Genomic DNA, 24,037 nt, shown 5'->3' on the forward strand with positions numbered 1-24,037 from the left:
AATCTAAGTAAAACCAAAAAGAAAGACACAACATCAGCAGTCACCTTTCCCAGGAGCACATGGGTGATTCAGTGATCCCAGTGAAGGCAGCCAAGGACATTCTGTCCCCCAAATCCGCTGATCTCGCACTCACTACGCTCGGCTCACAGACGCCCCATGTGGCTTTGTATATCCCCTGCCTCGCTTCTCCTTCTTCCCGGCTTCTCGTCTCCTGGGGCCATCTTGTTTCCTGTATTCCTGGGATTCACCCTCCTGCGTTCCCCGCTCTCAAGGACAGATGTATTTTAAAACTAAACCATGCCACAAGAAAAGCTGAGTTGAAGGTCTACATGAATTTCTTTTTGAGAGATTGAGTTTCAGCTTGTATTATTTGCTGAGGTGGAGCTTTTGTTTGCCTTTTTCTGCTGTTGGCAGAGCTCAGTTTTTGAAGACGGCTATTTATAAAGTGCATTATGCATGAAAAGTATTTAAGGCAATCTAAAGCTTGCATCATGCCCATGCTTCTGGAGCAGAACACTCGGATCTGCTTCCCTTGCTCCCAGCCCCTTCTAACTGCTGAATAAAACAGTGAGTAGCAGTTTTTCTCAAGTATGTCCCCAATTCTCTCACCTTATGGCAATAGTTCTTAATCTGGGATCTACAGACAGGATTCAGGGGGCCTGTGAACTTCAGAGGAAGATTTTATTTTTTCTGTTCATTAATCCCTAATTGCACTGGGTGTTTCCTTCCCTTATGAAGGTAGGTAACAAACCACAGCAGCTGCGGTAACAAGCACAGCAGCACAGTCATCTCTGGGACTTTGTCATCCATCAAATTCACAGGTCTTATCATAATAGCACTTGTCAGTTGCCACAGATGTCCCAAAATACCACCTGTGCTAATCTCCTGCTCAGAGCGACAGTTGTTACCAGTTACTCTATCACACTTACTGTTATTAACATTTTAGTAATTAACTCAATATATCTGGCTTCCTCTTTAATCCTGATTATGTCACTCATTTATAAACATCATTCTGATGCTTCATCGCCTAATCCATAGCGTCCAGCACTCCCCTCCTTGCCTCCACCCTTGGACCTTCCCACTAGCTTGTCTTTTTTTTTTCTCCTTCATCTCCTGACTCTTTACTCTGAAGTCCCCTTTTGAAGGGATGGACGGAGCTCCCCATGTGCTTACCTGCTCTCGTCTCCCTTCCCCTGGAGCACCTGGCTGCTGTCTCTTCCCTGGCCACCCTTGCAGGGGCCACACACTCGTATTCTTTTCCAGAGACAGAGCACTTGAATTGCTCACTCGCTGTGTGTCTCCCGGCTTTTCCCAGGACTCCCTGGCGGCGGAGATCGAGGGAACCATGCGCAAGGAGTTGCAGCTGGAAGAGTCAGAGTCGCCAGACATTGCGTAAGGCCTTGGTTCTCAGCTCCCAGAGGCTGTGGGATGGGCACCAAAGTGCACTGTGGTCCTTCCACAGATGATCCATATTAAGGGAAGTTAGAGAATGAAGCCAACAACAACATCCTCCTTCCAACTGGCTCCTCTGGTTGGGTTTTAAATATATATTATGAACTTGTGGAAAGTTGGGGAAGGACAGATGTGTTTCCCATCTCTTGTCACACAGGCTCTGTCTTGACACCCCCACTCACTTTTATCTTTCTTTTTGATGGAAAACATTACTTTAAAATATTTTTAACATCTGTTAAGGAAAGAAAAATAAGATGCAGTATGAGATACAGAGAAGGGCTCCCCAGGTGGCTCAGTGGTAAAGAATTCACCTGCCAATGCAGGAGACACAGGAAACTCAGATTCGATCCCTGGGTCAGGAAGATCCCTTGGAGAAGGGAATGACGACCCACTCCAGTGTTCTTGCCTGGAAAATCCCATGGACAGAGGAGTCTGGTGGGTTACAGTCCGTGGGGGTCACAAAGAGTCGGGCACGACTGAGCACACATGCATGTATGTGTGAGGTACAGAGGGCTCTTTGGGAAGGTGTGAGCAAGGCTTCCATTTCCTTTCTGCATACCTTTAGGGGTGTCAGCCTTTATCATCTCTCTTGCTAACTTGAGACCTTGCACTTGACCTGCTTAGAGGTGTAAGAAACCTGGAGTTTGATTTAATCAAGTTTTCTCTGTATCCAAATGCCACCGACAGAACTTGGAACCCCGGGAGCAACCAGTGTCCCTAAACCTCAGTGCATGTTTGAAGCCCTTTGCAACCCAAAAAGAAGCAGCCATTACAGAAACACACCTACCATTTTCTCCTTAAAAGGGAACAAGTGAACATCAGTGCAGTTCTGCTCTTAGAGATGGCAGTTTCCAGTGGGGGGGTGGGGCGGAAAAGAGACTCGTCTAGTGTTTATCATCTCATTATAGACGTTTAAGACTAACTTGAAGTCCTACTCTTTTAAAAAATATGAATGGTTGACAAAGACTCATTCTATAAAAATGTTCTGAGCCCTGCTATATGCTGAGCAGTAAACACTGCCCTCCTGAAGTTTGCATTCTAGAGACTATCAAGAAGAAAAGTAGGTGGGAGACAAAAGTTAGTGTTAAATATGTTTGTAGGTCAAGCTTAGGGGAAGTAGGAGGCAGTATCACTCTTGCTAGCATCACCTTTAGGACACAACCATGTAGTGGAGCCTTGAATTCTGTGGGCGTTGAGTCTCTTGAATTCCACCCAACACCCTAAGAAACATATGGAAGGTACACGGTGGCGGGTTGCTTGGGGGTCACAGTGGACATGCTGCCTGTTGGGTCCTCAGTGAATAGGGTTGGGAGGGTTGAACTCCAGGGTCATTCCTACAACTGCTTAGTCTTGGATGATGTTGTGCATTCTCCCTAGTCACCAGAAACGAGTCTTTGAGACCGTGAGAAACATCAACCAGGTCGTCAAGCAGCGGTCTCTGACCCCGTCCCCCATGAACATCCCTGGCTCCAACCAGTCCTCAGCCATGAACTCCCTCCTGTCCAGCTGCGTCAGCACCCCCCGGTCCAGCTTCTACGGCAGCGACGTCAGCAACGTGGTCCTGGACAACAAGACCAACAGCATCATCCTGGAAACAGAGTCAGCCGAGCTGGGGTGAGCCAGCCGGGGACTTTTATCTTTCTGTTTGGGGGATAGGTAGGGGGTGAGTGAACACAGTTCCAGTCATCAGAAGAGGGAGGCCTGAAAAGTGTGGACCTTTCGGTTCTCAAATTTGTTGCGCCAACCGGCTGAGCTAATGCTTATCTTGATGCTGTTATGTTAACCAGTTTAAAGGGGTGTAACAGGACACGCCAGAAGTCAGCTTTTCTATAAAATGTTGGAGGGGAGTTTAAATGAATATTTTTTTAATGTTAATGTCTGTCTGCTAGGCATTTATTTCATGAACCCCTTTGTAGCTTGGATTCTGAAAGACTGAGGAGGACTCAGGCTCTGTCTCACGACCAGAATTCTGGTTTGCTTCAGAAAGCAGGGTGCAGCGTGTCTGGCAAGTGCCTACCACACTCTGCATGCCTGGGGTGGGTCCTCCTTGGCGGTGGTCTCTCCCTCTGCTCCTCAAGCCCTGCAGGAGCCGCACCCCAACCCTCATTGTCCATCCTTTTCCTATGACTTAACAAAATTGGTTTTTCTGACCTATGAGTCAGATAGTTGGAAAATGCTTGATCAGAACTCTGAGGGTTTTTTGGACTTAATTATTATTATTTTTCTTACTGAAGTATAGTTGCAGAACAATGTTGTGTAAGTTATAGATGTACAATATAGTGATTCACAGTTGTAAAGATTATAATCCATTAATAGTCATTATAAAATATTGGCTATATTCCCTGTGTTGTATAATATATCCTTGTAGCTTATTTATTTTATACAAAGTACTTGTACCTCTTAATCCCCTGCCTGTATATCACCTCCTCCACACTGATAACCACTAGCTTAGATCAGAACTCTCTTAGAGCTCTCAGATCCCTAAATTCAAGAAGAAAAAGGCGCATCCCTGGAGCCAACTGTCCTGTTGGAGACCAGGAATTGCAGCCTGAAGAAGGTTTCTTCCCAAGGTGTCACAAGGGAGATGTTTGTAGGGGCTGGGTTTATTATGTAGTGTTTGCAAGTTTTCCTTGCACCTTAGTAGCCCCTCCTCATCTCCCTGACGAAGAAAAAACCAACAGAGGGAATTGTTCTTCTGGACAGGCATTCGTTTCCCCATTTTTGCCTACCTTTAGCCACTTGCCTTGGAGAAGGCAATGGCAACTCACTCCAGTACTCTTGCCTGGAAAATCCCACAGACGGAGGAACCTTGTGGGCTGCAGTCCATGGGGTCGCTGAGGGTCGGACACGACTGCGCGACTTCACTTTCACTTTTCACTTTTCATGCATTGGAGAAGGACATGGCAACCCACTCCAGTGTTCTTGCCTGGAGAATCCCAGGGACAGGGGAGCCTGGTGGGCTGCTATCTATGGGGTCGCATAGAGTCAGACACGACTGAAGCAACTTAGCAGCAGCAGCAGCAGCAGCCGCTTGCCTTGGTTTCCTTAGAAGTTCCAGCTGCCACCCGGAAACTAGTAGTAAGGACAGTGCTTTTCCAGCGCCCCCTGCTGGCTGCTCCGCGCTCACCCCCGTTTCCCCTCCTTCTAGAAACGAGGAGCGGAGTAAGAAGCCTGGCACGCCGGGCACCCCGGGCTCCCACGACCTGGAGACGGCGCTGCGGCGGCTGTCCCTCCGCCGGGAGAACTATCTCTCAGAGAGGAGGTTCTTCGAGGAGGAGCAGGAGCGGAAGCTCAGGGAGCTGGCGGAGAAGGGCGAGCTGCTCAGCGGCTCCCTGACGCCCACCGAGAGCATCATGTCCCTGGGCACACACTCGCGCTTCTCTGAGTTCACCGGTTTCTCCGGCATGTCGTTCAGCAGCCGCTCCTACCTGCCGGAGAAGCTTCAGATCGTCAAGCCGCTGGAAGGTGATCACAAGGGGCCTCGGCCCCTCTCTGCCCTCCTCAGCGACTCCCTGTGGTCCCTGATCCACCACCGGAAAGCGGGCAACCTCTGTAACGCCTACTCCTTTTTCTTCCGCGATAGCCACCCCCGCTGCTGGTTTGAGTTCCTCTGAGGGCCCCAGCCTCCACCTCTCCCGTTGCAGGTTTGGAAATACAGCCCAGACTAACCTCCATCAGCTAAGCCAAAGAAGAGAAAACGTGTTTGGCCCTGGTTTCCTAATTCTCTTGCATTCAGAATCTTTGAAATACAAACGGTTAGGGAAGGCAGAGGCGCTCCTGACATCCTCAGAAGTCAGTTAGGTCAGGTCAGAGGGCTCTGAGGAGTGTAGAGAATTGATGCTTTGACTTTTCAGAAAATTAGGTGTCAGGGAGGGGGTGCAAAGCAAACGGTGTTTTAAGCTGTTTATTCAGTAGCCATGAGAAAGCAGTATCCTGTTTGTTGACTCACATGTTCTGCTTTGATCTTCAAATAAAAAGGGTGTGGCTTTCTTCAGATGCAGTGTGTTCTGAGCAAGGCTTCTAGACCTCCACAGTTTGGGGGCCGGGAAGGGGGTGGCTGTGAAGGAGAGTGAGCTCTGTACCTCGTTAAGCCTACCTTTTCCAGGGGCCATTCAGGTTTAGGTATCAGGAACACCCTAGATGATTAAACTCATGGAAGCACTTTTCTTTCTTTCTGCTTTCAGCATTATAAAGTATGTTCCCTTTACTTATCACTGCCCTGCTAAGAACCATCAGGTGTTTGTAATATTCATTTTTTCCCCTACTTTAGTTTGAAAACCTATGGGAGTTTGAGAAGATATTTTAATTCTGTATTATATATCTAATGCAAAGCCAAATCAAAATTTCTGTAAAGGCAGTATTTCTCAACTTCTTTAAGAACCCATTTTAGACATTAATTCCTAATCTATCCCCTCAGAAAATTTAATGTGATAGATATACTGTTTATGTATTATACGTGTATCTGTGCCTTAAAAGAGTACAGTTATTCACCCCAAAAGAACCAGTTTTCAGCCCTGGAGTGGGGGCTGGAGTGTCACCTCTGTTAGGATGCATGCTGTAAGATGAGCTTGTACTTGTTAAAGATCCAAGAAATGTTGGGTCCCCTATTCTGAAAAGGAAGGAAGAGGGTGGGCAAACATTCTTTTTCATGATTACTTCTAATTGTATAATGTAGGTCCTTCTTAGATTTCAGAAGAGGGATAGCTCATCCTTTTTTATTTAATTTATTCAGTTGTAAGCTTGGTGATTGTTTTCTGATTCACTATTATGTCTGTTTTTCTTTCAATAAAATTTTTCATTTCTGGAATTTTACTTTTTGCCTTTCTTTTCTTTTTTCTCCTTTGTCTCTCAAAGGTCATTGGAATTTATCATCTCTATCTTGTCTGCTTTCTACATTTTACTTTGTGTTTCATTGATCATCTAAGGATATGTTTTTGACTGGTTTTCCAAGCATATTTTAGAAGAGTTTTTTTAAGAAATTATTTTGACCAAGTCATTCTTTTCTCTTTTAGTCTTGTGACATGGATAGCAGTATTTCTATGATAAATTAATAGAATAAGAAGAAATCCCATTAGATTTGCAAGATAAATTTCATCTATAGAACTCTGTTCACCAGGAACCTGTATTACTACCATTAAAAAGTCATATCTTATCAATATGGGCTGTAAGGTATTCTCATGATAGAGTCTATCCTTCTGGCTCCATTTTATAGTCCTCTGACTTCTTAACTGTTTAAAATACAATCAACTTTTTTTCTTCCTCTGCAATTACCTTTTTGTGTTACTGTGTTTAATTTGATATGATGGAGTAATGACATAGAAGTATGCCTGATGCTGGGTTCATTATAGCTCTAACTGTGGTGCTGGCTAAGTTACTTCACCTTTTTGAGCCCTGTTTCACATACTGTAAAATAGCGCTCACATCTGCCACACAAGATTGTGGCAAGGAATAAACGTGATGTGTTTTGTATTATGCTCAGCATCTGTTAGGTACTTATTAACTTGTAGGCGCCTCGAACTTGTCCCTGTTCCGTTAACTCAGGTAAAAAGGCTATCCTCACCAGTGTTGAGACCGACCAGCGTTGTGCTGGTGCCATGTTCTTACATCCTTTTTCATTGGACCACCAAGAAGCTGATAGGATTCCCATGTTCTCCAGTGACCCAGGTAAATGTACCTGGGGCGAGGCCTCTGGAGAATGTTGGCTGGGATCATAGCAGATAGCCAATCTATGTCTTCCATCTGTCTTCCTTACCTGTTTAATTAATCTTGCTATCTGCTCATTGGTGTCAGCCAAAATAGATGGGCTAGGTGTTTTGTCTCTTCACCTTACCTTACACGTTTTAAGTAGGTGAAGAACAAACAAAACATTCAACCTAGAGAGAGATATATCTGCATTAAAACGATGAGTCGGACAGTATTTTTTTCCCCTCTATTTTGCTCTTCCTTTCTAATTATAACCAGATAGCATTTCCAAATAAACAAGTTAATATGTAATTAGGGAAAAGCACACACTTCCAAGCTGTCCATTATCCAGCAAGTTTAGTTCTAACTTTTAAGCCTCAGGTGCCCTGCTGACATAAATGGATTGAGTCTTCTTCTCCTTTGGTGACATGAAAACCTTTTAGTTAAAAGAATGGGGTGTGGAAAGAAAGCACACAGAAGGAAAAGAGTAGTAACTGTAATTATGTTTTTGCGCTATCCACACCCTGCTCCATAGGCCTTCATCTTGGTGCTGACTAGGAGCACAACATTTTCTCTCTTTGCCTGCCTGACCCCAGCGTCGTTAACATGTGGGCGGGAGAAGGTGATGGTAATGGGAGGTGGGGTAAAAAGCCAAGTATTATGCATCTTTCAGCATAATCTTTCCACTGCAGTCTCACTAGATTTCCTTGCTCTGCATTTTCAGGGAATGCAAATAACTCGGTGTACTTTGTAGGCTATTTAACTCCAAATAGCAACTCTCTGTAGCCTCATTGGTGTCTTGGACTCATGCACGGGGTGGGGAAAATGGGGCAGCCTGTTAAACAGATGGAAAATGGAGGCCCACCGGACTCTTTTCTGGGCCTAGACCTCCAGCCCCACTGAGTTCTTTCCTGGTGGATCGTAAATGTCTAGAACCCTCTTCAGATGGATGGGGAGACCCGACACTTCCTTGACACAGTTCTTCACTTTCCAGTGTGTTTGCTTTGCCTTTTGTCCCCTTCCAAAGGTAGAGGTGGTGTGGCCACATTGCACCTGGGGATTTCTCATCTTCCTTCTGAGCCCTGGTTGTGCTGCTCCAAGCTAGGTATCAAAATTCTGTGTTTAAAATTTCTCCCCAGTACAATTTTGTTACCAGGAATGTGGATGTGTGAAGAGTGAACACAAACAGTGGGCCCATTTTGGATTACTATGCATGGAGGTCCCCAGGAGTGGCAGGAGAAACCCCAGTGGCCAGAAACCCCATTGCATCTCCTGGCAGGCCCTGGACACCCATGAGGAAGTTCCACTGCCCACTGTGTATTCCTCCAGATTCTCATTGAGCCCAGGTTCCTGGCTGGAATGCTGATGACCTTGCTTGTTTTCAGACCTGTGGTTTGGGGAGGGAAGTGGGGTGAGTTTGTGGCAAGAACTAGGCCTTTAGCACTGAACACTGGCTATGCTACAACTAACTCAGTGACTTTGGAAGTTAGGTAACTTCAGTGAACCTCTGTCTGTGAAAGTGCGGGTCATAATACTTAACCATGATGGGTGGTTTTGAGGAATGAGTTGAGGTGATACATATAAAACAAGCTGCCCTGCTGACATGTCTCTGTACAGGGTATCTTTTTAAGAAATAGTGCCATGGAACCTAGGACTTAGAATCCCATGGACAGGTTTATTTCATTATATGCACCTTTGGTCTTTTTTCTTTTCTTTTTTGCGTTTAGAATATTTTCCATTTTTATTCAGTAGATTCCAGTTAAGTAGGTTGCTATTGTACTTGTGACACTTAATGCCGGGATAAACTCCAAAGTGTGTATGACTTTTTTCTGTTTTAAGTGGATTTCAAGTCATCCATCTGCAAAACCCTTTTAAGACTCCTAGGCTGAGACTATCCGATGAGAAATTATTTTGTAGCAGTGTTTTGGAGGCAGTGCACTCAACTGGGCACAGCAGAGGGTTAGAGAGCGCAGTTACATTCCTGGACCACTTCCTGGCCCCACTGCCTGCCTGCCTTTCCCTCTTCTTTTATCTTGACTCCTGAGCTGCTGGCTCCTGGCCTCCCTAATTCCCCTTTCTGATGTTCCCCAGGGCAGCATGGAGGGATCCCTGCCCTCCTCACAGAGGATGCCCTCAGGAAGCCAGCAGTGACAGTCTGAGAGGTTATTTGTGCAGGAAGACTCTTACGTTTTCATGCTTGAGCACCACTTTCAAAGTCTCTCTGTTGAGTTTGGCATGTTTTCAGTGTGGCCAGCTTTTTCATCTGTGGAATGGGGATAGCATGCCCAGCCTCATGGGCCGGGCACTCAGAGCCATGTGAGGGGTAATAATGTCCTAAGGGGGAAAGAGTTGTTCTGGCAGGTGGATTGGGCAGAATCCTAGCACAGAGCAACATGCTAAAGGATCTGAGATGTTGTTCTTCAGTACATACACTTCTTAGCCCAGGCTTCCTAAGAAGGCTTGGTCTTGTTATTCTGTGAATACCTGGCATCCTCAAGGTCCTCAGGGACATACTCTGGTGTTATTACAGACGTTACACCATGTCATCTGAGTCTCAGGGTCTGGTGTCATTGAGGAGATTGGCTTCTCTGCTTCAGACCTCTGGGTGGACTTGCATGTTCTTAAATCACATCTCTTTAAGCCAATTCCCACTCCCCAAACCTGCAGCCCGTGAGGGCTGCTGGCAGCATACAGAAAACTTAGGTAAAGGAGGTGACGGCCGTGCCCACCATTTATCCGTGTGCTGTGATCATTTCTTTTTGCTTTTCTCTTGTTGTGGGTGCCTAGAATTGGTTTGGCATCATCTTATTCTGTTTCTGCTGTCTTCCCTGTTCCCAGCATTGTGTGCTTGGCATAGAATCCACACATATCCACCCCCGCCCCCCGTCCCTCTTTCTGTGCTTGTCGTGCTTATTTTTTCCTCTTCTATGTCCAAAGTGATTCTGTGTTGAATTTGGGGGTTGACATTTGTTGCTTAAAATAAAGAGTTTGTCACCCAACATCCTTGACACATAGTATGATGTTAATTTTACTTTGTTAAAAAAATGGATTTTTACCCTGGGATTGGTGCTCCTTCTGGGCATGGAAGGGGGTTGGCACCTGACACACAGCAGGAGGGGGGCAAGGCAATTCCGTGGGTGTCCCTCCCTGAGTCCACCTGCAGCGCCCAGGGCCCCCTGGGCTCGCACTCCATGCTGGAGGGTGGTGAAGAGCCATCAGCTTAGACTCCCATCCTAATCCTCTCTTCTCCCTGTCACCCCCTTCCCCCCGCCCTTTCTCCTTGCAAGGTTCTGCCACCCTTCACCACTGGCAGCAGTTGGCCCAGCCTCACCTCGGGGGCATTCTGGACCCCCGGCCTGGTGTGGTCACCAAGGGCTTCAGGACACTGGATGTTGACCTGGACGAAGTGTACTGCCTTAACGACTTTGAAGAAGACGACACAGGTGACCACATTTCCCTCCCAGGCCTAGCTACCTCCACGCCAGTTCAGCACCCAGAGACCTCAGGTGAGAGGTCCCGAGCACGTGTGACTGTCTCAGGCAGCAGAAGTTACCCAAGCCGGCCTCAGGCTTTCCCAGAGGAGATGCAGGAGCCGCCAGCGGCCGAGGAGGAGGAGGAGGAGGGGTCTGGTGAGGGCACCGCCATCAGTCCTGTAAACCTGGCACCTCTACCGGAGGCAGAGTTCCAGGCCATTCTCACTTCCGTTCCGAGCACCATCCGTAGTGGCTCTCTGTCTGTAGCTTCTGCTCGTCTGTGTGGGTGATGATGAAAGCACTCCCATCGTGGGGTTCCGTTTGTTAATAGAGTCTGATGCCTCCTTTTGTAACAAATGGGTGCGGCTCCTCGCCCATCTTGGAGGTGCATGGCCCAGCAGGCTCTTAAAGGGGAGCAGGAAAGGCTGCTAAAAAGAAGTGGATTATTGCCCCGTCATTCCCCCCCAGTCCTGAGCATCAGCTCCCCATTTCTGTTCTGGGTTGCTTCCCACGTCTAAGGGGCAGCTTCTCGAGTCCCCTGATGACCTCCAAACTGAGCTGAGCTGGGCAATTTTAGGGGAAATTTTGAGTGCTGGAATGTTCAAAAGGTTAATGAGAGAATGTGTTACCTGCATGATATATTAAAATTGGAAGAAGCCCAGAAAGTGTTCAGGATTTCAGACAGCACTTCAGAGATCAGCCTGTCCATTTCCTAACTGTAGTGAAGATACGTGTGTTTTCGTTCCAGCTAATACATGTGTTCAAAATGGATTTTTTAAAAGTGCTTTAGCAATTCTCCTTAATCCAGCAAACCCTAAGAGGATGTTAGTAAGCTTTTTTAGAGAGAGAATTCTAGATGAATCTGGAAAAGAGCTGTGCCTGATCTCTGTGTTCTCCCCACCCACTCCCCCACCCCCAGTATTAAAGTTATGACCATGAGTTTGCAGAATTACACATCCTAGGGGTCACTGGGATGCAAAGCTTTGTGCTCGGGGGCCCTGGGATCACAGGATCACATGGGTTACTATTTACCCAGACTTCCTGGACCTCCTCATTGCTTGGGCTGAGGGGGAGAGACCCAGATAAAGAAGAATTAACCCAATGTCATCATTCTAATGACATTTCCAAGTCACCAGGTTTGAGAAGAGCACATTCATCTTTGTGACTGACAATTTTCATTCATGGAAGGTTCAACACTCCACTTATAGTACAGAGCAGGTGAGAGCTGAGGTTCATGGTGGTGTCTCCCATCCCTTGGGTAAGTTCACACACCTGTGGCCAAGGGACTCTTTTTAAAATTTTTTTTTTCCTTTGACATAAACTTTAGGTATCATCAAGTAAAAAAGATTGTTTAACACCTAGGTATATTTTTATCTTTTAGCCATTAAGTTACCAGATGAAGCTTGCAATGGAATGAAAATGTTCATTATTTAGAATCTTCTCACAAAGAGGAAACCAGCTTAGGTATTGTTACCTCCTTTTGTCATCAGCATTGGTGCCCTTCTGGAAAGCAGACAGTGGTGCAGGAGACGCTGTGTCTGCTGATTCTGTGACTGAAGTGGCAGGCATTGTGTCAAGTGTGGTGACCCCTCCCTGCAGCCTGACAGGTGAAACAGAAGTGAATGCTGTGAGTTTAAAGAAGCACCATTAGGTTCATCTTTGAAAAATTGTAGAGAAGGAATAAAGCTTATCAAGTAGCTAAGAATATCCCTCTGAGAGCAGCGAGGGCAAGGGGACCAGGTATGAGGAGCTAAGTCCTGACCACTTTCCTAACCACACACAAAGGCATGTCTGTTGCTTCTTCCCTCCTTCCTCAAACCTGGAACAAATCCATCCCAACACCTCTTGAGAAGAGCACACAAACCGCCAGTGAAAACTGTAGAGGGGTCACATTGGAAGTGTGCGGCCAAAAAGAATGAGATTGCTGAAGGGAATTTAGAGAAGGTCTGATCATCTAGACAAGGGTTCTTCTGAGATTGTTTTCAGAGTAAGGTGTGTCAAAAGTTCTGTGCAGGAGGGAAAGGCTTGGCTAATGATTTGGCTGTTTTTCCCCTGTGGGGAATGATAGGACCATTTTGATTCTTGGAACGTAAGAAGCACATCACTCGGTGTAAATCAGCCCAGGGACCCTGAGTGACATTATGCACATAATCGTGGAGTCATGGGCAGACAGATAAGCTTCCACGGGGAGGCCTGGGGCATCCTCTGTCTTGGGATTTGTACTCAGGCTGGCCTGCTCTCTGCCTTGGTCTCCCCTTTCCTGTTGCCAAACAGCACAATTCCAGGAGCTGCCATCTGCCTGGGAAGACTTAGTAGGGAGAACCTTTGAAGACAGAAGGTGGTTAACCTTTCTTTTCTAACAACTGGTATTATGGGAGGAAATTGGGAAAACTTGTATATTAGGCAGTTTTGTCTGGAGCCTGCTTTCTCATGGAGAAAACATTTTGAGTGCTGAAAAATATTTATTAATATATTTTAATGTATTATTGTATCATTATTTGATTTTTATAATCCCATGTCTTTAAAAAGGATGAATCCTTGTTATATTTGTAAATAATTTAGATGATTAAAATGGATTATGATAAACAACTTTTAGATTATTAGTTTTACTTTATTTCAGTAACATATTTTGTTTTAATTCATAAAGTGTACTTTTATCAGAAATAATCTCATACCGTCAGTGTTTCGAATTTTAGGTATTTATGTGTAGCGAAGAGCCTGCATGTGGTAAAGGTTAAAGATTAGAGTTTAAAATCACACAGTTAGGTCAGCAGATGGTGGTTTGGATGGACAGTCCAGTTGAATTACCTGGATGCCTTGATTCTTAAAGGGAAGACAGAGGCAGGATTAAAGCAACATATAAGAAAGTAAAGGTCAGCTTATTTAATACTCATACACATGGAGACCATTTCCAGTGGGAGAAATTCCTAAAACAGACTCCTACACATCATGGCAGCCTACCTGGCAGTGGTTCTGCAGTAGAGCTGTATTATCTATGGGGCTGAGGTCCTAAAGTAAGTGTTGAAAGTAAAAATCTCATTTGGTCAAAAGTACCCTTGGAAATCCCTGAAGGTGCAGGTCTTTGGCCCCTCAGAAGCAAAAGCCAAGAACTAGCTTCCTTTGTAGCTTTCTTATTTGTGACACAGGCACAGGCTCTGCTCAGGCGAGTTACTTGAAGGGAAGGGAACAGCTGAAAGAAGCAGACGATTAAGGAACTGAGTGTCACTCCAGCCTCCTCTGGGGCGGGGCTGGTGTGAACAAAGCCTCCATTGGGCATTCTCTCACACTGGTCAGTTCCACTGGGGAAGCAGGAACCAAAGGGGCTTGTGAGGGAACGTTGGCCATTGAGACCTGAGGAATCTGAAAGGAAAAGTCTGGTACATTCAATTCACAGACTGTTGGGTCTGGGAATGTTCCTTCTTGTCTCTGCCTAGAGAGCTGAGGGAGTTCCCACTCAGATGGCCAGACTTTTCAACCTTGCTCTGGTGTGTAGCAGTTAGAGGAGTTTGGTCATGGTGGACAGAACCAGGATCTGCTCGCACCCCTGTATTAAGAGATGTTAAGGAAGTCCTGTGCTCTTGCATCAAAGTATATACTACACAACAGCAAAACAGGCCAGGGCAGCCTGAAATGGAAAAATGAATGAAGAATTGCTTTATTGACTTGTCTCAAACAGCATGGAGTCAACCCTACTTAAAATTTCCAGAATAAGCCTGCTCTCTGAAAGCGCTTTCTCTAGGATCCTCATCTCTGAAAACCACAGGAGGGTGCTCTAGTGCTGGGAGGGGCACCCACGTGGACTGCTGAGCGGATATTTGCACTCAGCCTTTCTAAAGTGAAGGGCCCTTGAGGGAGCACGTGGGCGGGAACTGAGTTTCAGGTTTGTTGTCCAGTTGCACCACCTAGTGATGCCCTGGAGAAGTACACCTTTAAACTGGCTCCAGGAGCACCAGCTGGATGAACTTGGGGCAACTTAGCCAGGCCAGCTCCCCACACATGTCGGTGGTTGCCACAGGACAGACAAGAAGGCAAGAGGGAATGGGATCCAGCTCTGTTGGCATCTTAAGACTCCAAAGAGATTTTTACATTTGCACTTTTGACTTTTTAATAGCATTCCAAAAAGTCACTTTATCTCCTGAAGATACCCCAGAAGCCACTTGAAAGAATTTCTGGTTCTGTCTGCCACGCCATGAGATTATTCCTCTGTTAAGTCACTCTAGATGAAACAGAGAGTAGACAACGTGTTGCGGTGGGTCAACTCAACTTTTCATTTTTTTAAGTTTTGCAGGACCAAAAGTTGTACAGAAGCCAGAATAAGATCTTGTGATGTGGTTTTCAGTCTCTGTGCTAGAAACCTTCCCAGAACCGATGGGCTGAATGTCTGCATTGGGGACTCATGGGTCTTTCAAACTGTAGATGGGGTTGTGTAGAAGAAATGCTTAAGAAGCAGAGAAAGAGAGTTACAGGCCCATGTTAAGCCTGGTACTAAGGGCTTTCAAATGTCATCTTGTAACACTGTGTAGTTTAAAATCACTTTTATCTTTTTTTAAAAAAAGAAAAGATAAAAAGCGGTTCTGCTGTATCTGAAACTGCCTTTGTTTCCCTAATCCTCAGAGAAAAACACCTGGTAAAGCTACATTAGTCCCAAACAGCATTTATGTTAATGATGAAGCACAGGGCAAACAAAGGTTTATGGAGTTGTTCCCACATGGACTCATCACAGAACTTTTTTTCCCCAGAAAAATTCATGCAGAGACAATCTTGAATAATCAAGGATTAACTAAGTATAAAAGTTCGCTTTGATAGATTAGGATTTTGTACCAGTTTCAGAACCTGGAGGAGGAAGAACAAATAAAAATAATAAAGAATTAGGGGCTTGGGGGAGGAGAGGGGGAGAAATGCAAGTTCATTCCTAAATAAAATACTTGATGAAAGTATTTGTCAGTGTTTGTACTTCTAGTTCACAACACTGCGGTCCTCCAATCAGATTGAGAAAAAGAAGGAGGATTTAAGTAGGAAGTCAGAGCATTAAATCCAGGAAACCCCGTCCTTGGAGGCCTCATGTGAACAGCACAAGGTGAACTCACAGCACCTAAGGCAGGGCTTTGGGGTGCAATAGGGCCTGGGCCCTCTCCCTGAGCCCCTGCTCTCTGCCCTGAAGACTCTGTTAGCACCTCCTGCTTTGGGAATTTGCTCTCTCCTGTACACAGAACTGTAGGAATCAGCCCCTGACGGCTCTGTGGCAACTCACTCTCTCTGTGTTGTGTCCCAAGGAAGGGAGACGCTGCAGCGGCCCGGCGGGCAGTGGTGACTCAGAGAGCTGGCGGGTCCAGGCGTCCCAGTGGTATTGCAGAAGGGCTGAACCTCTGGCTTTGGCACTTTTGATTCTTGTTGATTTACCTCAGTCTTCTCAAGCTGTCCATCGCTTCGGGGGAATGATGACCTCTGAATTTTAGCAGCCTTTTCCTCTTCCCAAAACCCATTTGCATAAGATGGGTTTTGCTTCTGCTGATGCAACAGTGTCTAAAATGTCCCATCTCACACTAGCTGTTGTGATTGAAGATCCAATACGTAATGGGGTGGAGGAGGAGGTGAATGTGTGTGACCTTTTGATTTGATATTCTGGCCATGCGTTTAAATGGAGTATGCTTCTAAGTTTAAATCCAGCCTCGCTTTTGTTTGATTTTTTAAAAAATGTTCTCTCTCTTATAACTGTTCTGTCCTAATTACTTCTACTTACTGCATTTTTTTCCCTACCTCCCAAATAACCCATCATGCCTGTTATTTGGGATGCTTTTCTCAGGTTTTCTGTTGCTTTTGTTTCTAGACTTTATTGCAGTCAGAGAATCGTGATTGGTCGGTTGCCTTTTCTTCATAGCTGCTTCCGTTTTTGTTTTGCTCACAGTCATTTTTCAGTTATCTGAGTTCCTAAACCATTACTTTTTTGATTGAGAAACAAAGATGCATAAAGGCTATTTTTACATGTGTTTCCCACACCCCTCCTGCTTTGCCTGGAGCTCCTTGAGGCTGAGAGTTTGCTCTCGTGGCTGTGGTGCTGGCTGCCATGCCAGCGGCTATCGGAGCCTTCCTTGACACACAGAGATGACTTGGACCACAGTCATCAGGGCAAACCAGTCTTGCACAGCTCCTGAGTCACTGCCACCATTTTTGTGCTTTGGCTTTGTCCTGCCTGCCTTCAATTTGCGTGTCTCCAATATTTTTTTTATTTCATCTAGTTTCTTGTTTTTCCTTTTTCTTTTTTAAAGACACAGTCACCTGTGTGTGGATCTGTAGGTTTGGGGCACTGATCTCTTCTGGTTTGATTTCCTTTTTGTCAAATCCAAGAGAAAACTTGCCATAAAGAGCTAGAAGATTCTAGTTCCAGACTTTTGAATCTTCAGCGTGCTCATGGCCTCCAATATCCTAATCATTTTTCTCCCAGGAGGTCTCTGGGGGCTGAGAGGCTGCAGGGGTGGAGTTGGTGGGGAGGAGGGGATGACCCTAGACCTCACCATGCATGCTATTGGGAGCAACGTTTTTTTTTTTCCTTTTGCATTTGAGTTATGAATGAGGATGACCTCTACAATCATGATATCTCCTGTAGACTCTATTCCTACTTCTTACCTGCGGTTTTCTGATGCATGGTCCTAAAGCTTCTGTGATTTACTTTGCTCCAGATCCTAGTCTTCAGCTGCCTTAACAACTCTTTGGAGCTTTCAAAGGAAATAAGTTGAGGACAACATACTCATTTTCATCAGAAACCAGCCATCCTAGAAATGGCAAGAAAGCAGCTCAGGGGAACTGGTGCTGCTTATAGTGCTGTGTACCAGCCCAGTCCTGGCAGAGAGTCTGGGCCCTGGGACTTTTGCCAGCAACGTTGTTGCTGAGGCAGCTGAGGCCCCATCTCCCTCCCTGCCGACCACAGATAGGCAGTAGTGGAGCCAGCTTCCTCAAGCCCCTTTTTGTGTAAACTGAAAAGGGAGCCCATGAGCCTTGCCCTGTTTCTAGGTGTAAGTGCCTCTCCCTGCCCTGCACCTCTCCCCTCCCCTTGGCAGAGCTTGGCACCTATCTGCCAGTGAAAAGTAAAGCAACAAAAGAAGAAAGCGGGTTCAAATCTCTGAGGAGGGAACCCAAATTTAGCCCCAAGGGCCCTTTGGCCCTTCAAACTGGATCCACTACTGGCCAAAGAACGCTGATGGGAAACCCTGTCTGGATTGGGTTGGAAGCTGGAATTCGATGCTCTGCATGCCAGTGCTCAAAAGTGTGGTTGTTTTTGAGGGACCACCTTCGACCCAGAACATTCGTGTTTCACCTTCCTCGCCCAGATCCAGTTTACAAGGTAGCTCATCGCTTCTTGCATCTGTCGAGGGCCATGCGGGACTCTGACTTTTCTCGTGGGTGTACTTGGATGCAAGGACTATATTTTGTTCCTCCCCTCCCCCCAATTTAGCCCACCACCCTGGGAAGTGCATGTCACAGACCAACTCCACCTTCACCTTCACCACCTGTCGCATCCTGCATCCTTCAGACGAGCTCACGCGGGTCACACCAAGGTAAGGGACCCAGCCGTGGGGTGGGCAGGGTGGGGTGAGGTGGGAACACTCCCTGCGAGACTTAATGTCAAGGAAAGCTGAAGTAGAAAGAGGGTTGTTCAAAACCAACTCCAGCCAGTGGAAGCATCTCTCACCTGTTCAAGTCCCATCTCTTTTTTTGAGTCAAGACCCCTATTGATTCATAGCCAGCACAGAATAGAGAGACCTGGACCCACTTTAAGTTGCTTTCGTATTGGTCATGAAAGATTCTTAGGCCCTGCCTCAACCAGCTGAAGTTCAGGGCACTACCGCAGGCTCTAAGGCCAAGTCTGTTGGCTTTTTGCCCCCAAATTTGCCGGTAGAACATGTTCTTTCACAGAATGGAGTTACTGAACCCTGTGGTAGCCCTTATGCCCCTAGAAATGGTCTCAGGAACCATGTATGCATCACAGCCACACTGTAACAGCCGAAATGATAAAACTTGAACAGAACCACATGCTTGATGTGGTCCATTTCCCTTGGATGCCTCCAAGAAGTGATAGAAGTTAGCACCATCTGACGAGAGGATTTGTGTGGCCTTGGCAGGGTTGGGGGAAGGGTCTGTTTGACTGGATTTCAGGCTTCCCAGAGCTTCTGGTGAAAGGGAAAACGGTCTCCCACAACATGGTGGTGTGACCCCCCTCAGCCATTTTCTCTGTGGTGCGAGGTGCCAGAATGAGTGGAAAGTATCTCACAGGAGGGAGGCGAGTTGGGCCAGCTCGGAGGGAGCAGCCACCCCAAGGAGCACCTTCAACTATGAATAATTCTCCACAGGTCATGTGAGGAGGACGACGAAGCAGCCCCAGGCCCTGTTGAGCTGAGAGCAGATGTAGGGCAGAGAGTGAGCCCACAGGCAAGGCAGGGGGTGAGCACACCGCCAGCAGGGCCTGCCTGGCAGGGCCCTGTGAAGGAGCTGTGTGTGCACGTGTGGCCGCCACTAACCCGCAACGTGGGCGTGGATGTGTCTCTGTGGTTGTGCCTGGCTAATTCGGCCTTGACAGCAGATACCCCTAACCTGTCTAAACACCCCAGTCAAGCCAAGTGCCAACACTAATACAGGTCTAACCAAGGTTCTTACCAGAAGGGGATCTCTAAATTTTAGCTTGTCTCCATCTCCCTTCCTGCCTCTGGAGAACCTGGCTTCCCCATCCCCCAGCTTTATGTTTGAAGAGATTGTGTTGAAAAGCAATGGACAGAGCTTCCCCTTGGGAGAGGCTGGTGCCCTGGCACTCTTCTGATGGCAGCTGTAGGACTCAACACTGCACCCCTGCCTTCTTCTCTAAGTCCTTATGGCCTCATCAGGGATGAAAAAGCCTGAGAAGTAAGTAGCAGGAGAAGGCTTTTTGCCTGAGTTTGAAAGAATGGCAGCCTGAAACAAAAATGGAAAATCTCTCTAGAAGTGGTTCTGTGACCAAGTACAGATTTTTTCCACCCTCGATTGCTTGTAGATCAGTTTTGTGGAAATCCACCTGTGCCTTTTGAAGACCCACCTTTTAAGCTTCAGGATCTGCTGTGGTTTCTAATCCCATGTTCCTCTGAGTGCTCCCCACCCACCAGCATCCCCACTCCTAAGCTTGTGTGAGACGGGCCTATTCTGGGTTCCTTACCATGTATAGACTGACCAGCAGTGAGGTCACTTGAGTGTGGAGCCAAATGATGCTGCAACTTGTACTTGGCTTTTGACCTGTCCTCCCACAGGAGGAGTCCCTGCTCTACTCATTCTGGGGATCTGCCCCAGAGCCTGTCCCCTTCCTCCCCTTTCCCTAAGTTGGTGCTTTGTCCAGGGTATGTGGCCCGTCCCTTGCCAGGCTGGGGAGAGAGGGCTCTATCCCCGAGTTACTGGGGACCACCCAGCTGCCTGTTCCCAGGGGCACCCGAAGCCCCTGCTGCATCCTTAGGTAGGTGCCAGGGCAGGTCTTATGAGACCGTCAGAAGGGATGTTTCTGTGCCCCTCAGTTGCTCATCCAGCAACAGCTTAGGGGCTCTGTGCCTGGGGTCGGGGGGTGCCTCACTCCATCCCAGTAGCAGTTGTGAAAAGAGGGACCCTTCTGGTTTCCAGGCAGACAGCAATGCATTTCCCACTGCTGCCCTTTTGTTACACTTTCTGCCTTGATTCTCCTTACTGCTGAATCCCAGCTTCTAGAATCTAGTGGGCCCTCAGTCATATATAAGTGGACAGAAGAATCTCTCCACTTTCCCTTTAGTAACCAGGTTTCACCACCCAGTGGGCCTTTTTCTAGGTGGCTCTTTAGATGAAGATCTGATGATACATGACATGTATCATCTGTCCCCCTATCTGCACTCATCAAAGTGGACTTCAGCACCCGCAGGAAGAGTACTGAAGGGGAGCAGGGTGCAGAGGAAACAGCACTGTAGTGGGAGTCAGGAGCCTGGGATCTGCTGCTGACTTGATGTGCACCTTCAAGCCTCAGTCTCCCCATTGCCCGGGGGCCCTCTCCACCTACTTCAGCCACACCCAGAATCAACTCATACCGCAGAGCCCTGGTTAACATCTTACCTCAAGGAAATGGGTACTGGGAAGGAGTGCAGAAATTTGAGGAAATTGGTAGAGACAGAGCGCCTCTCTGCTGCAGGGCTTCCTGTCTTATCTTTGGGGTCACTCAGACTTGGGTTCGAATCCAGGATCTTCCACTGAGTAGCTGAGTGTGATGTTGAGTAAGTCACCTAATCTGAGCCTAATTTCCTCACTTGCAAAGCCAACAGTTGTACTCACCCTCTAGGGCTGAGAGAAGGGAATCACGTGCAGCTTCCTATTGATGTAAACCAGCCCCCCCAATTCAGAGACTCCACGGCCTCTACAGATGAGAAGGAGGATCAGACATGAAAAGAGGCATCCAGGGAACCTGGGTTGGAGGAGTCCCCTCAGTATGTCCCAGGCCTGCCCTGCGCCCCTGCAGGAGGCTGGCCTGGACCCTTTCCTTGGTTTTCCTGGGCATTTTCTGATCAGTGACCTGTTGTGTTTTCTTATCAGCCTTAACTCGGCCCCAACTCCGGCTTGTGGCAGTGCCAGCCACTTGAAATCCACACCAGTGGCCACGCCGTGCACTCCCCGGAGACTGAGCCTGGCCGAATCCTTCACTAACGTCCGTGAGTCCACGACCACCATGAGCACGTCCCTGGGGCTGGTGTGGCTGCTGAAGGAGCGGGGCATTTCCGCGGCTGTGTATGACCCCCAGAGCTGGGACAGGGCCGGTCGGGGCACCCTCCTGCACTCCTATACCCCCAGGATGGCAGTGATCCCCTCCACACCACCCAACTCGCCTATGCAGACGCCCACATCTTCTCCACCTTCCTTCGAGTTCAAGTGCACAAGCCCTCCCTACGACAACTTCCTGGCTTCCAAGCCAGCCAGCTCCATCCTGAGGGAGGTGAGGGAGAAGAAGGCGGTCCGGAGCAGTGAAAGCCAGACTGACGTGTCTGTCTCCAACCTCAACCTCGTGGACAAAGTCAGGAGGTTTGGCGTGGCCAAAGTGGTGAACTCAGGGCGAGCCCATGTCCCCACCTTGACTGAGGACCAGGGACCTCTCCTCTGTGGGCCCCCAGGCCCTGCGCAGGCCCTTGTCCCCAGAGGCCTGGTACCCGAAGGCCTGCCCCTCGGATGCCCCACTGTCACCAGTGCCATCGGTGGGCTCCAGCTCAACAGTGGCATCCGACGGAACCGCAGCTTCCCCACCATGGTGGGGTCCAGCATGCAGATGAAAGCCCCTGTGACACTCACCTCGGGCATCTTGATGGGTGCTAAGCTCCCCAAACAAACTAGCTTACGGTGAGGCTGGGAAGAGGCCCTTCCCCTAGAGGAGACCAGGCTGGCTCCCGCCTCCCTCTCCTCCCCCTGCCCTGCGCACGCTCCCTCTGCCCTCCTCTGTCCATCCCCTCCTGAGCTAGACAAATCAACCTCGTGCCTAATGGGGGCAGAGTGGAGACTCTGTAAAATGTGTACATAGGACCTGGAAACCTGTATCTGCCCTGCCCTTCCTTCAGATCCTGCAGGAAGCGCCCCAGCAGCGACATCACTCTTGAGGACCTAGCCTATGCTGGCGGCCGAGGGCAGGAGCAGCCGGGTGTCTTTCCTTCTTCTTTCCTTTGAGAAGCACTGAAACCCCCAAGTGTGTTCTTATCCCATGGATAGGAAACCAGTGAATTTGTGGCTGCCTTCCAGAGCCACACTTCCTGAGCTGTCAGGTGGCACAGTGGTTCTGCCGCGCCTGCGTCACTGGGCACCTCGCCTCTCCCGCCCCGTAAGAGCGTAAGGGGCCTCCGTCCGCAGCCACGTGCAGTTGCCGTAGCTTTCACGATGGAAGAGTTAGTTGTTCTTTCCTTCTGGGGCCCCAGCTTCTTTAAGACCTTCACTGCTCGGCCCCAACGGACGGTCGCTTCTTTTTTTTGACCTGTGACTTTTTCTTCTCATGCCTTCAATGCGAAGTCATCCTTCCATGTTTTGTAATCCACTGTCAGGCCAGATGTCTGACCTGAAAGAGAATGTATTTACACTCCTGCTGCACCGTTTGGCAGCCCCTGTGTGTTCTGTGTGATTTACTTTTTCCTTTTTTTTTTTTTTTTAATATATGCAGGGAAGTAATGGTACTAGATGGGAAGTCGCAGTAAAATGTTCTCTCTATGGTTCTGTGACACCAAAATACAAGTTTCGGACACACCAAGCAGCTAGTGAGATAGCAGCTTATTTCTGGGACCCAGTGTCACAACCAATTGATTAAGACCAGAGCCAACGTGACTTTAACAATAGGACCTTAAGGAAAAGGGGTCGGGAGAAAGGTGGTGAATGAAACTTGTCAACAGTGAAAGAGTAGAAACACGGCCAAAGGTAACACCAAACCAGTTCACAGAGAAACAAGGCTTTGGAGGTCCGCTGGTTCTGGTCTTTACTCTAGACCCGACACCCTTGAGCGTATTCTCACATCTGTGGTCTTCTGCTGCAGCCATTCAATATCCACATGTTTTGCCCTCTTGTTTCAGAAAAGAGCGGTCCCAGAAAAGCCCTTCGTGTCCTTGTGCCACTTTTTATCGTTAGGAAAAGGTAGAGGAGGTGTGAGAAGAACCATGAACAAACAGGGAGCCTGGTCCCATCCCTGTCATCCACCAAGTTTCAAACTTTTATTTATTGTTTGTGTGTGCTATATTTTAAACATTCTCTGTCCTATCCAGCTTGGTCACAGTGTGTCTGTGGCTTTCCAGTCCAAGCAGACCATTTATTTATTCTGAGCTGGGGACTGTACATCATGGTGCTCTGTGGCCATTTGTTCCAGATGTTTATGAAAGGATAACATCATATGCAAGTAAAATCATCATTTCGCACCCCCCATTCCCTTTTTCTTCCACCCCCTTGGCAAAAGATGTATCCTTCAATTGAGTGAGTGTGAACTTTTGTCCACAGAAGATACTTTGAGAAAGTTCCCAGGAGCAAGCTTCAGTCCCATGATTTCAGACTATTTATTCTCTGAACACGAGGGTGTTGGTTAATTATGTTTTCAACTCTCCTCTCTGTGGTATGTGTGCACTCACTGCACGGAACTTATATCTTTTTATTTGAATGTATTTTAAAGCAGTAGGTAGAATAACAAAGGAATATGAAAACCATGGATGGAATGGACCATTTTATGTATTCAGAGAGAGGAGCCACCCATCATCACAAAGAAAATACCCATGTAAAATTCAGCAATTGAGAGGTTGCAGTATTTAGTATAGTTAATAAATGATCAACATTGTGCAACCACTACCAAAAAGTGTGTTGTAATGCATCCAAAATCAACAATAAAATTTTATTTGCTGATGAATACCAATAAAATAAGATCAAATGATGGAAACCACACTGCTACTGAT

General features: G+C 47.4%; 1 protein-coding gene across 16 annotated transcripts in view; it reads left to right on the plus strand.

Annotated features, from left to right (window-relative positions):
• Window positions 1-24,026, plus strand: part of TRAK1 (trafficking kinesin protein 1) — a 100,762-nt gene extending 76,736 nt beyond the window's left edge. For 4 of the 16 annotated variants that reach the window (XM_061396068.1, XM_061396058.1, XM_061396063.1 and 1 more), the window contains 6 exons: window positions 1,316-1,392; window positions 2,830-3,066; window positions 4,601-4,917; window positions 10,422-10,763; window positions 18,058-18,160; window positions 21,171-24,026. In XM_061396068.1, coding sequence (XP_061252052.1) covers window positions 1,316-1,392; window positions 2,830-3,066; window positions 4,601-4,917; window positions 10,422-10,763; window positions 18,058-18,160; window positions 21,171-21,969 — 1,875 coding nt within the window. In that variant the 3' untranslated portion in view covers window positions 21,970-24,026. Of the gene's footprint in view, window positions 1-1,315; window positions 1,393-2,829; window positions 3,067-4,600; window positions 4,918-10,421; window positions 10,764-15,880; window positions 15,952-18,057; window positions 18,161-18,952; window positions 19,044-21,170 lie in introns of those variants that run through there. The other 12 variants (XM_061396070.1, XM_061396062.1, XM_061396067.1 and 9 more) reach the window with 6 other exon arrangements.
• The last annotated feature ends 11 nt before the right edge of the window (window positions 24,027-24,037 follow it).

This window comes from Bos javanicus, chromosome 22 (genome assembly GCF_032452875.1).
Source record: "Bos javanicus breed banteng chromosome 22, ARS-OSU_banteng_1.0, whole genome shotgun sequence".
In the NCBI taxonomy this organism is placed as follows: domain Eukaryota; kingdom Metazoa; phylum Chordata; class Mammalia; order Artiodactyla; family Bovidae; genus Bos; species Bos javanicus.